The 14,267-nt window shown below is 34.2% G+C and overlaps 1 protein-coding gene across 3 annotated transcripts in view; it reads right to left on the bottom strand.

The window, feature by feature from the left end:
* Positions 1–14,267, bottom strand: part of LOC150103228 (uncharacterized) — a 196,078-nt gene that overhangs the window by 47,066 nt on the left and 134,745 nt on the right. For all 3 annotated transcript variants that reach the window (XM_090397353.1, XM_090397355.1, XM_090397354.1), the window contains one exon: positions 6,842–6,890. In XM_090397353.1, the coding sequence (XP_090253479.1) occupies positions 6,842–6,890 (49 nt within the window). The remainder of the gene's footprint in view (positions 1–6,841; positions 6,891–14,267) is intronic.

Below are 14,267 nucleotides of genomic sequence, written 5' to 3'. Positions count from 1 at the left end.
CAATCATAGCCACATACTTCATGAACTACATGTGGTTTCATATAGTGTTTTACTAATTGGTGTCAGTAACAATTTAATTTTGAAATCTTCAGCAACTTCCATCAACTTATAACTGAGATAAATAACTGTACACCTGTGGTAGCAAACGACTGAAATGTACAGTGGATTCTGTATATACTGTTTAAATAAATGACAAACACAATTCACTCATAGGATCCTTTCCTAAGAGTGAATACTTGAAGTTTAATGCAGCTATATGTACAGTTACAGTTATAAATTTTTGTGGCACTCATTTAAAAGCTACAGAGAATAAATTAATTGTTCTTTATGAGAACAATCGAAGAGAAGTATTTTACAGCCATAAAGAGTACTCTATTTTTAGGGAGAAAAAAAAAATAAGGAATCTGCATTTTTTTTTTTTTTTTAAAATATCATTCAATGAATTTTCACTTCACTGAAACCTATTATAAACCACCTAAAAACGTAAATGGATTTATTCTAGAAAAATTTCCAATTGTCTGAATATTAATTTGGATACTTGGATTATAATCTTTGGAATATAAAAATATAATTACTGAAGAAGAAAATATTTCCAGAAAAAAACTAGGTATGTCAAAATATTCAAATAATAGAAAGTTGTTTGAATTACATAGATCATTTTAATGAGCAAAGTATAACAACCCTCAAAGAACAGTTAAAATATTTACAAAAATTATTACTTTATTTGTTAATCCATGTTTCTGAAGAACTTATTCTGAAAGATATGATTTCTGAATTAACATTTTTCTGTATTATAAATTGGGGAAAAAAAAAGTTCTTGGAACATTTTATAAATGACAGAAGTGTTATTAAAAACAAAGTTAAAAGATTTCTCTAAGATTATAATGAAATTGCCATTTATTAAATAATGGCAAAATAATATGCAATTGCATTAACTATTATTTCACTGGTCGATGCTGTTACTACTGCTGTTGAATCTGAAATGTCCTAATTTTCGCAAGACAGCCAGTTTGCTTCAAGAGATACTGTTTTGCAATTTCTAAATTGCTAAATCAAACAATCAGTGACAGCACAGTGGTAATAAACACTGACCAGACATGCAATCAGGAATACATATCCATACTTGAAATAGAAAAAGCCATCAAAAGCCTGAAATGTGAAAAGGCAGCTGGCGTAGATGATATTTGACCAGAAATGCTCAAGTATGGAGGGTATAAAAGTCTTACAGTGGCTGCACTGCATAGTTCAGAAGGCCTGGGCAGAGGGACGAATTCCAGATGATTGGAGTAGAGCTCTCATAGTATTTCTCTACTGAGTGTTCCTGGTAAGATTTATGCAAGTATACTTGAGAAACGTTTGAGAAGGATTGTGGAAGAGAAGTTTGGTGAAGAACAAGCTGGATTCAGGCCAAATAAAGGCCGCCAGGTCAGATTTTCACTTTACAACAAATTGTTGAAAAGTCATGGGAATATAACAAAGATCCGTATTTAAGTTTTGTTGATCTGGAAAAGGCATATGACAAGGTGCCAAGAGAGAAGCTATTCAAAACGCTACAGTTGTATGGTGTCAGCGAGACATTATATCAAGCAATACTTAGTCTTTATTTGAATTGTAAATCAGCAGTTAGAATTGAAGGAAGATGGTTTAATGTTAAATCTGGTGTCAGATAAGGATGTACATTATCCCCTCTGTTATTCATTATCTATATGGATCACATTATAAAGGAAAGTGGTATTAAGACTGATATCAAAATTGGATAGGTTAATCTCAGCTCTTTGCTTTATGCAGATGATGTTATACTTCTAAATAAATCTGCTACAAGTCTGCAAGATTTTCTGACTAAATTGAATAACTGTTGTAATAGATATGGTATGAAGGTCAGCAATAACAAGACAAAGACAATGAAAATAGGCAGAGGCACTGAAAATATCAACTGCATTGTGAATTTACAACAAGTAAAGCATTTCAGCTACTTAGGCACGATTTTTAGTGAAGATGGTAAATTAAATATGGAAATAGACAACAGAATAAACAAAGCTGGTATGGTAGGTACTATCATACCAGCTTTGTTTATTCTTTTTTTTTTTGTTTATTGAGGATACATGTCAGAAATTTGATGATGATGTTTCTCAATTTCTGTTTCAAACTAATTGTACTTTTTAAGGATATTACAGCACACACACACACACACACACACTGAATATTAATTAAAATAACTAATTAATATTTATAATATTTTGGTAAGGTCAAATTGCCACCATAAGGAACACTTGATTTTTATCATCTCATATTCAATCCTTCAATTTCGTGAGATGTGCCCTCAATGGGTGTTCAGGTTACTATGACAGTAATCTCCTATCAAGAATTTTCCTCCAAATTAGTCTATTACTTGGCAGCACTCCAATATTGTTGTATGTAACATTTCATTTTTCTAAGGCACCTGACTGAATCAATCAACCTAGATCTTGGCCTTCCTCTGGAAATCTCGACATCAGATGCCTGTTTTTGCAAACCTTTTCTCTTCCATTCTATTTAAATGACCATACTACCATAGATTGGTTCTGCTTACACATTCTTGAATGCAAACAATAATCAAGTTCTTTCTATTATGATTCTGCCATTCATGCCATCTGTTCAGGTTCCTAATTTTTCTAAAAACTCATTGGTCTCTAATCTTTGATCAAGTGCTTTATTTCTAACCAAACTATCAGATCCATAACTTAAAATTGAATTGAACAATGTCTTATATACTGCTAGCTTAGTGTTTTGGCTAATTTCTCTCATATTCCATATAAATTTATTCAACCTGTCCTAACTGGTTCCCCATCAAACCAGCTATGCTTATTCTGTTGTCTATTGCCAGATTTAACTTACCATCTTCATTAAAAAATATGCCTAAATAGCTGAAATACTCTTGTCTATAGACTCTGCATTCAGAATGCAGTTGATGTATTATTCAATGTTCCTATATTCCTAGTTTTGGTCTTTTTTTTTAGTGGTAATTTTCATGCCAATTTGTTACAGCTGTTATTCAATTTAGTTAGAGAATCCTGAAAACTTGCACTGGATGTTTAGGAGTACATCATTTGGATAAAGCAAAGAGCTAAGTCTGTTATCTCTGATTTTAATATCAGGTGTGATGCCATACTCTTTCATAATGTGATCCATATAGATGATGAATAAGAGTGGAGATAATGTGTATCTTTTCTTACACTTGATTTTACATCAAACCATCTTCCTGAATTCCTTTCAATTCTAACTGCTGTTTTTCTAGTTTGCATAACAGAATTCCATGTCATATCTTGTCATGCACATTTGCAAAATCCAGCAGTATCCATTGTGCATCCATTTCCTTTACTAACTCATCTGTTATTTTCACTTGGTTATATTTTAAATTAATATAATGTTTAGTATGTTTTATTTACCCCATATAACTGTAGTGTCTTGAAAAGCTTTTCCTGAACACCTTGTTATATGCCTTTTCCAGATCTACAAAACTTAAGTACAGATCTTTGTCATATTCCTATGATTTCTCAACAATTGTTTGTAAAATGAAAATCAGACCTGACACCCTCTATTTGGCATGAATCCAACTTGTTCTTCTCTCAGTTTTTCTTCCATAATTTTTCTCAGCTTCTTTTTGAGTATGCTTGCATATATCTTTCCCGGAACACTCAGTAGAGAAATATCTCTAATTCTCACCGCCTTACCCACACCCGTTTTTTTTTTTTTCCAGATGGGAACTATGAGAGCTTACTCTAATCATCTAGAATTTACCCTTCTTACCAGGCTCTCCGAATCATGCAGTGTAGCCACTGCAAAACTTTTATACCTCCACATTTGAAACATTTCTGATCAAATATCATCTACTCTAGCTGCTTTTCCATATTTCAAGTTTTTCACAGCTTTTTCTAATTCACGCATTGATAAGTACCTGTCTGCATTTCTCTTGAAAATTTTACTATGGTCCTGTCATTGCTTGTTTCATTTAACAGTCTTTCAAAGTAATTACTTCAGACATCTAGGATATTCTTATCTTCAGTTTTCATATCACCTTTTATCATTTTTGATTCCTTTTATAGTATTCTTTCCTTCATTTTCAAGCTTGTTTAGTAGCTTCCAGAACATTTTGTCACCTTGTTGATATTTACCTTTCATATTCTTCCCATTATGTCTGTTAAGCTGCTTTCACGCATAGCTTAGCTCTCTTACATTTTTCTCTGTATTCTTTTAAGGTATCTGCTGACTAATTTGCTAGAAACTTTCGGTATGCTGTCTTTTCCAGGACTGCTTCTTTAACTACTGATGTCCGCCATGAGTTCTTATTTTTCCATTCTTTCAGACAACTTCATCACATGCCTCTGTAGGTGAATCTATCAATGTTTTTCTTCAGTTTGCCACTGAGAATCCAAGGTTTGGTTCTTGTTTTCCAACTGTTTCATTCTTTCTTCAGTAACGATTATATATTTGAGTCTGCAGTTTACTTGTAGACTCAATTAAAGCTGTTAAATTTGAATTCTTTTTACAATTTTTTTTTTTACATACTGAACTTTAATGTGATATACAATTTTATCCTGCTTAAAACAAAGTGATGGTTCCAATTTCAAATCTTCTGTACGCTCTTGTATCCTGAACTAGCATGAATATATCACTATCAGTAATAATATAGTCAATGAAGCTTTTCTTATTTCCCGTGTCTTCTATCGATGTGAACTTGTACATATCCTGAATAGAAATCCAGCAAACCCTTTCCATTATTATTAGCCTTGCCCTTTTCTCTAAATTTTATCAAAACATTTCTATATGCCTGATGGAATTCACTTCCTATTCTGCTATTTGGATCTCCAACAAGGACCACTTTTTACATTTTATTTATGTACTGCCAGCACTAGACTCAAAAACTTCCTCTAATTCTTCCTTAGGAGAACCTCCCATGAGACCATAGGCACAAATAAGTTTCATTGTTGATGTCCCCATTTTGAAGTTTAACCACATAACATTGCTTGCAACTGCCTTCCAATCAAGAAGTTTTATCTTCATGTTCGGTGTTGAATGCTATCACTACTCCTTCCTTTCCTTGATCATTATTGCCAGAATATAACATCTTATGCTTATTATTTAGTAAAATAATGTCAGTTGTGTTTCGCCTTGTTTTTGTGATGCCAATTAAGTCCATGTGGTACTTTTCTAGTTTTTCTGCAGGCTCAATTTCCTTTCCATTAATACTCCTTATATTGATGGTTGCCATCTTTAGGTCTTCAAACACTGGATGTGTTCTTCTATATGATACACTTCAGTCTGTTCCAGTAGATGACTTTTCGCTTGTTACCTGATGAAAACACCAGGAACCTTGTTTAACCAAGCAAAACCGCTGCTTGCATGAAATCTCATTTTGTTGCACCATCATATTTGTGGTAGAGTACAAGTTGGTTAAGTCCCAAATTGCCAGTCCATCCTCATTCGTTCAGTAACCAGAGGATTTCTACTAACAGGATGCACCACGTGAAGGTGAGGACTGGACATTAGGTCAGAAGCCCCAGTCGGCTCTCCATACTCCTTAAAAGTGATTGGAGATCTCCTCCCAGTTTTTGGCTTTTACCCTTTAGAAACCTTGATTTTTCTATATAAAAATATTAAAAATTATATGCATTTTACTCATTTTTTTATATATTCATACAATAAATTTATGCTTAATCAACAATGTGTTACATACTTAATTTGTTATTCTTATTCCAATCACTCTAGAAAGTAAAAATCAGTATAATGTTTTAGTTTTCATATTTCAATTTTCAAATTTTCCTGAGTATGAGCACCTATTGTTTTACAAAAAATTGCAGGTGGAATTCATTATGAATAGCAGTCACACGTTGATTGGTCATCTTGTAACTATTTTTGTAGATATAATTTTTATGACTATTTAGCTTATTTTTTTTGTTTAGGAGTGTCTCCTTTTTATAATGTCACTGGCTTTCTACTCAAATTTTAGGACATCACTGATGTTTTATACAGACACATGTATGAAGAGTATATAGGAGGAATAATTCGGACATACCTTTACATGTCCGAATTATAGGATGCTGCTGGCTGTCTTCTTTTCAGCGGCATCCTGGTGTGTGGCAATATACATTCATCTGCTGTTAAAGGAAGGAAGTATGACTGAAAGGAAGAGGGGGTTGGAAAATGTGGGGAGGGGGGGTAGAGGAGATGTGGGAAAATTATTGGTGAGGCAAGGGGCATGTGAATTTTTTCAAAAACCTTAGTTTTTCAAAAAGTTCACATACCCATTGCCTCACCAATAATTCTTTCACATCTCTCTCTCTCTCTCTCTACCCCTCTTCCTTTAACAGGAGATGAATGTATATTGCCACACACCAGGATGCCACTGAATAAGAAGACAGCTAGCAACATCCTACAAAGGTATGTCCGAATTATTCCTCCTATAGTATCTATTCGTTTTTGAAGAACTGCAACCTGTCTCAATCCTTATTTCCACCTCACCCTTCCACAATTCATATTTTGATCAGTATAACTAAACTAGCTTTTTAACTACAGCAGTTAAAAAAAAAAAAAAACTACAACATCTTATTCACATTCAATACATAAAACCTATGAAGCTGTTTTGAATTATGGCTAAAGCAAGCAAGACTATACAAGATAGTATACAATATCTATTAACTGTATCATTTTGACAGGATTGACTGTTTTGTGAGTGAAAAATAGTTTCTGGAAGGTAAAAATCTGTCACCTCCATGTGAAACACTATTATGACAATTATGTGGTTCTAAATTTTAGCTATATGACAGGAACACTTTCATTCACCTAATTTAATAATATAACTTACCTGTTCAGACATTTGGTGAAGACAGAGTAGACAAGGAGCACTTTGGGCACTGTAAACATAAAATACTTATTTACTTACACTTTTTTTTTTTAATTAGAAATCTCTACTTGTAAGTTAAAACTGATTTTAAAGTTTTAAATTACAACATAATTTAGCTGCAAAAAGCCTCCAATTTTATGTATAGAATTAACAGCAAACTTGGAATGTGATTACATATTTTGAACATGAGACACAGTAATTCAGTTGATTTTGGTCAATCAGGGTTTCTACCGAGATGCTAGTAACAGTCAGAGATCTAAATTGGCCATCTAGTCATCATATTCCAATGTAAACTATCCTACCAGAAGTCATGGAACACATGTAGATATAAAACAATATCTGTCATTATTGACATAAATTAATGGGTTGTGTATGATCATAATTTCTTTAGTGTGCTATGGAATGTTTTTTTTTTTTAATAAATAATTTTTGGTATAAAATTAGTATTATTGTGTTCTGCTTTCCTTTTAATGCATTAGCTGGTTCTATTAATGGAGATTTTGTCTGGCCCATGAACTAATTTTGGTCAGGCTCGGAGAAGGCCACTGCACTGTGACAAGCATTAAGGAATTAATGTGTCATAACTATAGAATCTAATCCATACCACAAGAAGCAACATCCTCCACACCTGACTATGACTACCATACTGGAAAGGCAAGTAGAGACCTCCCTCCCCCCCTCATCATTCCAACCAGATTTCTATTGCTCTACAATTCAAGTTCTGAATGCCTTGGCTGATGCTGACTGATTATAGTTGTCCTTTAGCAAAGCTTGTAGAGTTCAGTTCTATGAAACCGAGCATGCAGCTCAGTGTCATGGAAACACTTGTGTATGATCATTTCTTTAGTGTGCTATGGAATGTTTTTTTGTTTTTTTTAATAACTAATTTTTGGTAGAAAATTAATTAAATCCTATTTGTATCATATAAGCAGGTTGCAAATGTAAGCTCAAAAAAAAAAAGAAAAAAAGTTAACTTGCTGAGTAAAACCACAGATATTTTCTCAACAGATACATCTGTTGCATTTTCCTGCAATATGATAGCATATACTATAAGTGTACATATCTTAAAATCCTTTAAACCTCCCCCCCCCACCACCACCGTTTCATCAACTTGTAATAATTTGTTTTTTTTTCTTTTAAGATATATAAGACATGACATATTTTAAGATATATATATAAGACATGTCAGAGGTTTTGAAGAAATTCGAAAACACACAGGTGTGAGCAGTCAAGTTTTTCACACTGCAAGAAAAGCTCGTAACTGAGATTCACCAAACTTTGTGCGAGACTTTAAGGGACTATGCCCCAGCATATCCAATAGTTGCCAGATGAGTGGCCAAATTCAAAACTGACCACAACAATTCCCCTCCCCCCAGGTCAGGAAGACCTTCCACAGCAATCACAACTGAAAACATTGATGCAGTGCATGCCATGATCTTGATAATAGACGAATACCAGCCAAAAACATTGCAAAGACTCTGGAAATATCCAGGGAATGAGTTGGGGTCATTATCCACCAACATTTGACATGCAGAAGCTCTCAGCAAAGTGGGTCGCCAAATGTCTGAATGATGACCAAAAGAGAGAATGTGTGCTGTCATTTGGTTATCATCTCATGGGATTTGGGGTTCATTTTGAGAAATCAGGTGCAATTTTTTTGGCTTGTATCATGACTGTTGATGAAACATGACTTCCCCACTATGACTCAGAGACCAAACAATAGTCAGTGATGTGAAGACACCAAGGTTCTCCATGGTCAAAGAAATTCCGAACCCAAAACCCCGCAGGGAAGGTTCGTGCCATTTCGGGATATGGATGGTGTAATCCTTACCAAGCACCTCAAAAAAGGTGAAACTGTTACAGCAGCAGTTTATTCGACAACTCTGAAGCAACTGAAGGAAAAATGCCATGGGAAAACTGAGCAGAGATGTGTTGCTTTTGCAGAACAACGGACCTGTTCACGTTGCTCATGAAATCCAACAGACATTACATAACTTGGGCTTTCAATATCTGCCTCATTCATCCTATATACCAGACCTGGCCTCATCTGACTATTTCGTATTCCAAATTTAAAGAAACACTTGAAAGAAAGAAAATTTAACACAAATGATGAAGTCATATCTGCAGCAGAGGACTGGTTTGTGCAACAAGGGAAAGACTTTTTTCCCCCTCAGAGAATTGCAAATGATGCAGCAGAATTGTAAGAAGTGTATAACACTTCGTCAGGAATATGTAGAATAATGTGCAAGTTACATAGTTCTACCTCCATTTTTTCCATGGTGATTATCACAACTTTTGAGCACATGAGGCTAAGTCTACAAGAACAGGGTTACCTGTATCATTACCAAAATTAGGTTTATAAGAAGGAAAGTTACTTGGTATAACCAAGTACCTATTAGGATGGACCTAATTACATATCAGATTTACGTGGATCTAAAAATGAAGATGGAGTTGGATGTTGTTATAATAATAAAAATTCAATGTGCAGCCCACATTGAAATCATGAATGTTCATTATAGCAGAGCAAATTAAGACCAACTTTTGCTAAAACTGATCTAAAAGTATTTACAAAGCAAGCACAAATACCTCGCCTAAATGTTTCAAAGGAAATAAACCTTTTGGTCACTATAGTTTATAATGCAGTATACAGAATTTATTCTCTGACAATCTCTTTTAATTAACTTTAATTCTCTTTCGCTAAAGTTTGGAAATCTACAACACACTTTAGTGTCATGGGCAGGTCTAAGATTAGATACTATGGCAACTGTATTCTAAATACTAAACATGGAACGTTTTCACTTGAGGCCTCCAGTAACCATGATGGTGGTTTTCATATTAGACAAAATTCATCATCATCAAATTCCTGCCATGTACACTCAAGGGGGTGTACAGGATATCATATTACTACAAGAAAAATCTACATCATTACTAACTTCCTATCTACAATTTTCCTCCAAATCAGTCTGTTACTTGTCAAGACTCCAATTTTACCAAATCTTATATTCATACCACCTGAGATTAGCTCTGGTAATGCATTCCTGGATGCTGACAATGTCAAGTTCTTTCCTAATATCCTCATTTTTAATATGATATTGGCATTGATGACATGTGTTCACGCCACGAATCTTTCTCAAAACTCTCATATCTGCGGTCTCGAGTCTTTGGTCAATTATTTTACTTCTGACCCAGCTCTCAGATCCATAAGTTAAAACTGGTTTGAACACTGTCTTGCATACAGCTAATTTAGTGTTCTGATTAATTTCTCTCTTATCCATATGAATTTATTCAATTGACTTCCTACCATACCAGCTTTGTTGATTCTGTTGTCTATTTCCATATTTAATTTACTATCTTCACTAAAAATCGTATCTAAGTAGCTGAAATGTTTTACTTGTTCCACATGTTCTCCATTCACAACACAATTGACATTTTCAATGATTCTGCCTATTTTCATTGTCTTTGTCTTTTTATTGCTGACCTTCATACCATATCTATTACAACAGTTATTCAATTTAGTCAGAGAATCTTGCAGACTTGTAGTGGATTTATTTAGAAGTATAACAACATCCGCATAAAGCAAAGAGCTGACATTAACAGCTCCAATTTTGATATCATGTTTAATACCACTTTCCTTCATAATGTGATCCATATAGATTACACAGTCCAATACAATTTTTGCTGACTTTTATATGAGACTTTTTTACTAATTTGGCTACACTGGTTTCAAATATCAAACCCATTTTTCTCTATCACGTCAGGTTTTTCCTCTATGGCATTTTCTTTTTGCTAATTTGTAAGTTTTTGATATTTTTAAGGAGGCAGTACTATTTAGAGGATCAAACAAATCAATTTTTTAATATTATTTTCTGAAAGTATGTACTTTTAAAAATCTGTTCCTAACTTTTTATCAAGACATTCGAAAAATTCCCGAAGATATAGCCTATTATTCAAAGCAGTGCGCAGATCAGAATCAGAGCGCTCACCGCACTTGCTTGTTAGTAAAAGAATAAATGCCTAAGAACCTGCAATGGCACGTACTGGCACTTTGAATGCGAGAGAGGCCGATAATTAGATGCATAACTACTTTTCATTAAAAATTACAAGAATATTTATAAAAAAATAACAATTTTACTTACACGAATTTCAGGGAATAAATTTTTGTTTGTAGCAATTTCTGCTGTGTGTTCTGTTTTGGCAATATCTTTGAATACTCCAACAGTAGTCGGCCATCATGTGAGAATCCCATCTTCCTTAGTTTTTAAGTCTTGATGAAATCTTTCGCCTTGTTCATCGCTTACAGCACCTAAATTCTCGGGAAATCTATCAAGATGACTGTATGGGAAATGAAGCTTTATGCTCATGTTGCAACCTAGGCGCTGGAAATTTTCAAGCATTGTTTCCACTAGATCTTGTAATTGCACGCTTTTTTGTTTCCAAGAAAATTATTCGCAACCATCGTAAATGAAGGCCAGGCCTCTTTCTCAATTTCGTTCATAGAGTTGATGAAATTTGGGTCTCTCATTAAAGTTCTAATTTGCGGTCCATCAAATACACCAGCTTTAATTTTTTCATAACTAAGTCGTGGAAATTTTTCACAGATGTATTGGAAACAGTCACCTTGTAAATCTAAAGCTTTAACATACTGCTTCATAAGACCTAGTTTGATGTGTAGAGGTGGAAAAATGATTTTTTCTTTGTCAATTAAAGGTTGATTTATAACATTCTGTTCTCCAACATCTAAGGATATTCTAAGAGGCCAATGTTTCTGACTCCAGTGTTGGTTTCTAGCTCGACTATCCCAGAAGCATAGAAAACATGGAAACTTTATATATCCTCTTTGATAGCCAAGTAAAAAGTTCACCATTTTAAGATCCACACAGATGATCCAGTTATGGTCTGTATATTTTAAGAACTTCAGAACCTTTTTTTAATGTCCTCATATGTTTCCTTTAAGTGGACTGAATAGCCAATAAGAATTGAGCCATATACATTCCCTTTGTGTAGTAAGACACACTTGAGACTTCTGCTTGAACTGTCGATAAATAAATGCCACTCATTTGGATGATATTGTACAACGCTCATTTCAGTTAATAAACCTGACACATTGTTACAGTAAACAAACCCACACTCGTGTTTAAAATATTGTACAAGATTACTTTCCCTGCTACGATAAAAAGTTATCTTCGTATCTTGCTCCAGTAAGTTTTTTTCTTTTAATCTTGAAGCTAACAATTCCAATGATTCCTTTGATAGGCCCAAATCTCTTACTAAGTCATTCAATTCTGCTTGAGTAAAACGTTGCACTCCAGAACTAGAAATTAAATTTTCATTGTCTAAATCAACATCTGGGTCTTGCTCCTCAAGAACATCTGGCATATCCCGATCATGCTCGTTCTCAAGTAAAGGAAGTCCTTTATAAATTGGCACGGCTATTTTATTGGAATGAGCAACTGGCCGAATTGCTGAGTCGAGATTTGGATACACAATTTTTTTCTTATTCTTCTTATTATAACCAGAAGTCTGAACTAAACAAAATAGCAATCATCTACGTGATTTTTCGGTTCACGCCAAATCATTGGAATGCCAAAAGCTCATTTTTGGCATTTTCCCTTGCTCCACTGTGGTAAATTATCTACACATGACTTACACACTTTATTTGGAGCCCATGACTTGTCCTGATCTGCAATTTTTATGTCAAAGTATGAAAAGTACACTTTCTTAAGGAAATCAGTGATATTTGTCCTTTGACAGGGAACAGTAAAGCTGCCACAAATGTAGCAGAAGGGATCTATACTATTGACACAATTTCGAGTAATAGACATGATGTATTTTCTTCACTGCCGACCAACATGCAATTAACAAGACAAAAAAAAACAGAGACTTTACTGAAATATTATAAGCGCTCATCATACTTTCACGATCGATTAACGATTGACCGATTTTGATCGTTCTTTGTCCGCTATGACACATACAGCATTCATTTGTTTTAGGCAGTTGTCATTGCCTACTTTTCATCACCTAAATGTATTAGGTTCGGTTATCGGCTTCTCTCGCATTCAAAGCGCCAGTACGTGCCGTTGCAGGTTCTTACGCATTTATTCGGTTACTAACAAGCGAGAGCGGTGAGCGGTCCGATTCTGATCTGTGCACCGCTTTGAATAATAGGCTATATCTTCGGGAATTTTTCGAATGTCTTGATAAAAAGTCAGGAACAGATTTTTAAAAGTACATACTTTTAGAAAATAATATTAAAAAATCGATTTTTTTGATCCTCTAAATAGTACAGCTTCCTTAAAAATATCAAAAACTTACAAATTAGCAAAAAGAAAATGCCATAGAGGAAAAACCTGACGTGATAGAGAAAAATGAGTTTGAAATCAGCATAGCATACCCAAATTAGTAAAAAACAACTGTCAGATCATAATCAGATGAAAAAAAAATTTTTTTCGTTGGCCAGTGTTATGAATAACAGAGGGGATAATGTACATCCTTGTCTCACACCAGATTTAACATTAAACCATCATCCTGTAATTCCTTCAATTCTAACTGCTAACTTACAACCGAAATAAAGACTATGTATTGCTTGATATAATGATCCACTGACACTATACAACTGTAGCATTTTGAATAGCTTCTCTCTTAGCACCTTGTCATATGCTTTTTCCAGATCGGCAAAACCTAAATACAGATCTTTGTTATATTCCCATGCTTTCTCAACTATTTGTCGTCAAGTGAAGATCTGATCCTGACAGACTCTATTTGACCTGATTCCAGCTTGTTCTTCACCAAGCATTTTTCCACAATTCTTCTCAACCGTTTCTCAAGTATACTTGAGTGTTCGTGCAAGCTCCTGATAAGATAAGTATTATTTTCAGTTATCGTTGATAAAATTACTTAATATTGCGTAGTTTTGTTTGCCTTGAGTATTTTAGAGCGTCTGTTTGTGTGTTTTTGGTGTGTTATAACTTATAATTTGATAAAACATGTTGCAAATAAGTATGGCACCTGTACGAAGGAAAATGGCGGCCAGTAATGATGGTTCGCCATCTTTATCAAAGAACGGTAGTATAAAAGAAATGAGTCGGTGTACTAGCTGTGAAATGTACGCTTTGTGGAGTGCGGTCGGAGTGTGGTTAGAAGATAATAAAGGATTGAATGTGTGTAGAAAATGTAGGGAGAATGAGGAATTGAAATGTATTTCGGATCGTGAGTGTGATATTTTTGTCAAACTTCAGAATGAAGAAAATAGGGATATGACAAGAAACGACAAGGTTGTACATGAGAAATGTGAGAGTGTGAATGTAGAAAGTGTGAATGATAGTATTAATGATTTCTCAGAGAATAAAAAAGATGAGATAGATGCATTGAGTGGGATCGCGTTGTTGAA

This window comes from Typopeltis vanoorti, chromosome 9 (genome assembly GCF_054136105.1).
Source record: "Typopeltis vanoorti isolate ZY-2024b chromosome 9, IOZ_Tvanoo_1.0, whole genome shotgun sequence".
In the NCBI taxonomy this organism is placed as follows: Eukaryota; Metazoa; Arthropoda; class Arachnida; order Uropygi; family Thelyphonidae; genus Typopeltis; species Typopeltis vanoorti.
The sequence above is the reverse complement of the archived record's forward strand: the minus strand, read 5'-3'. Positions and strand labels throughout refer to the sequence as shown.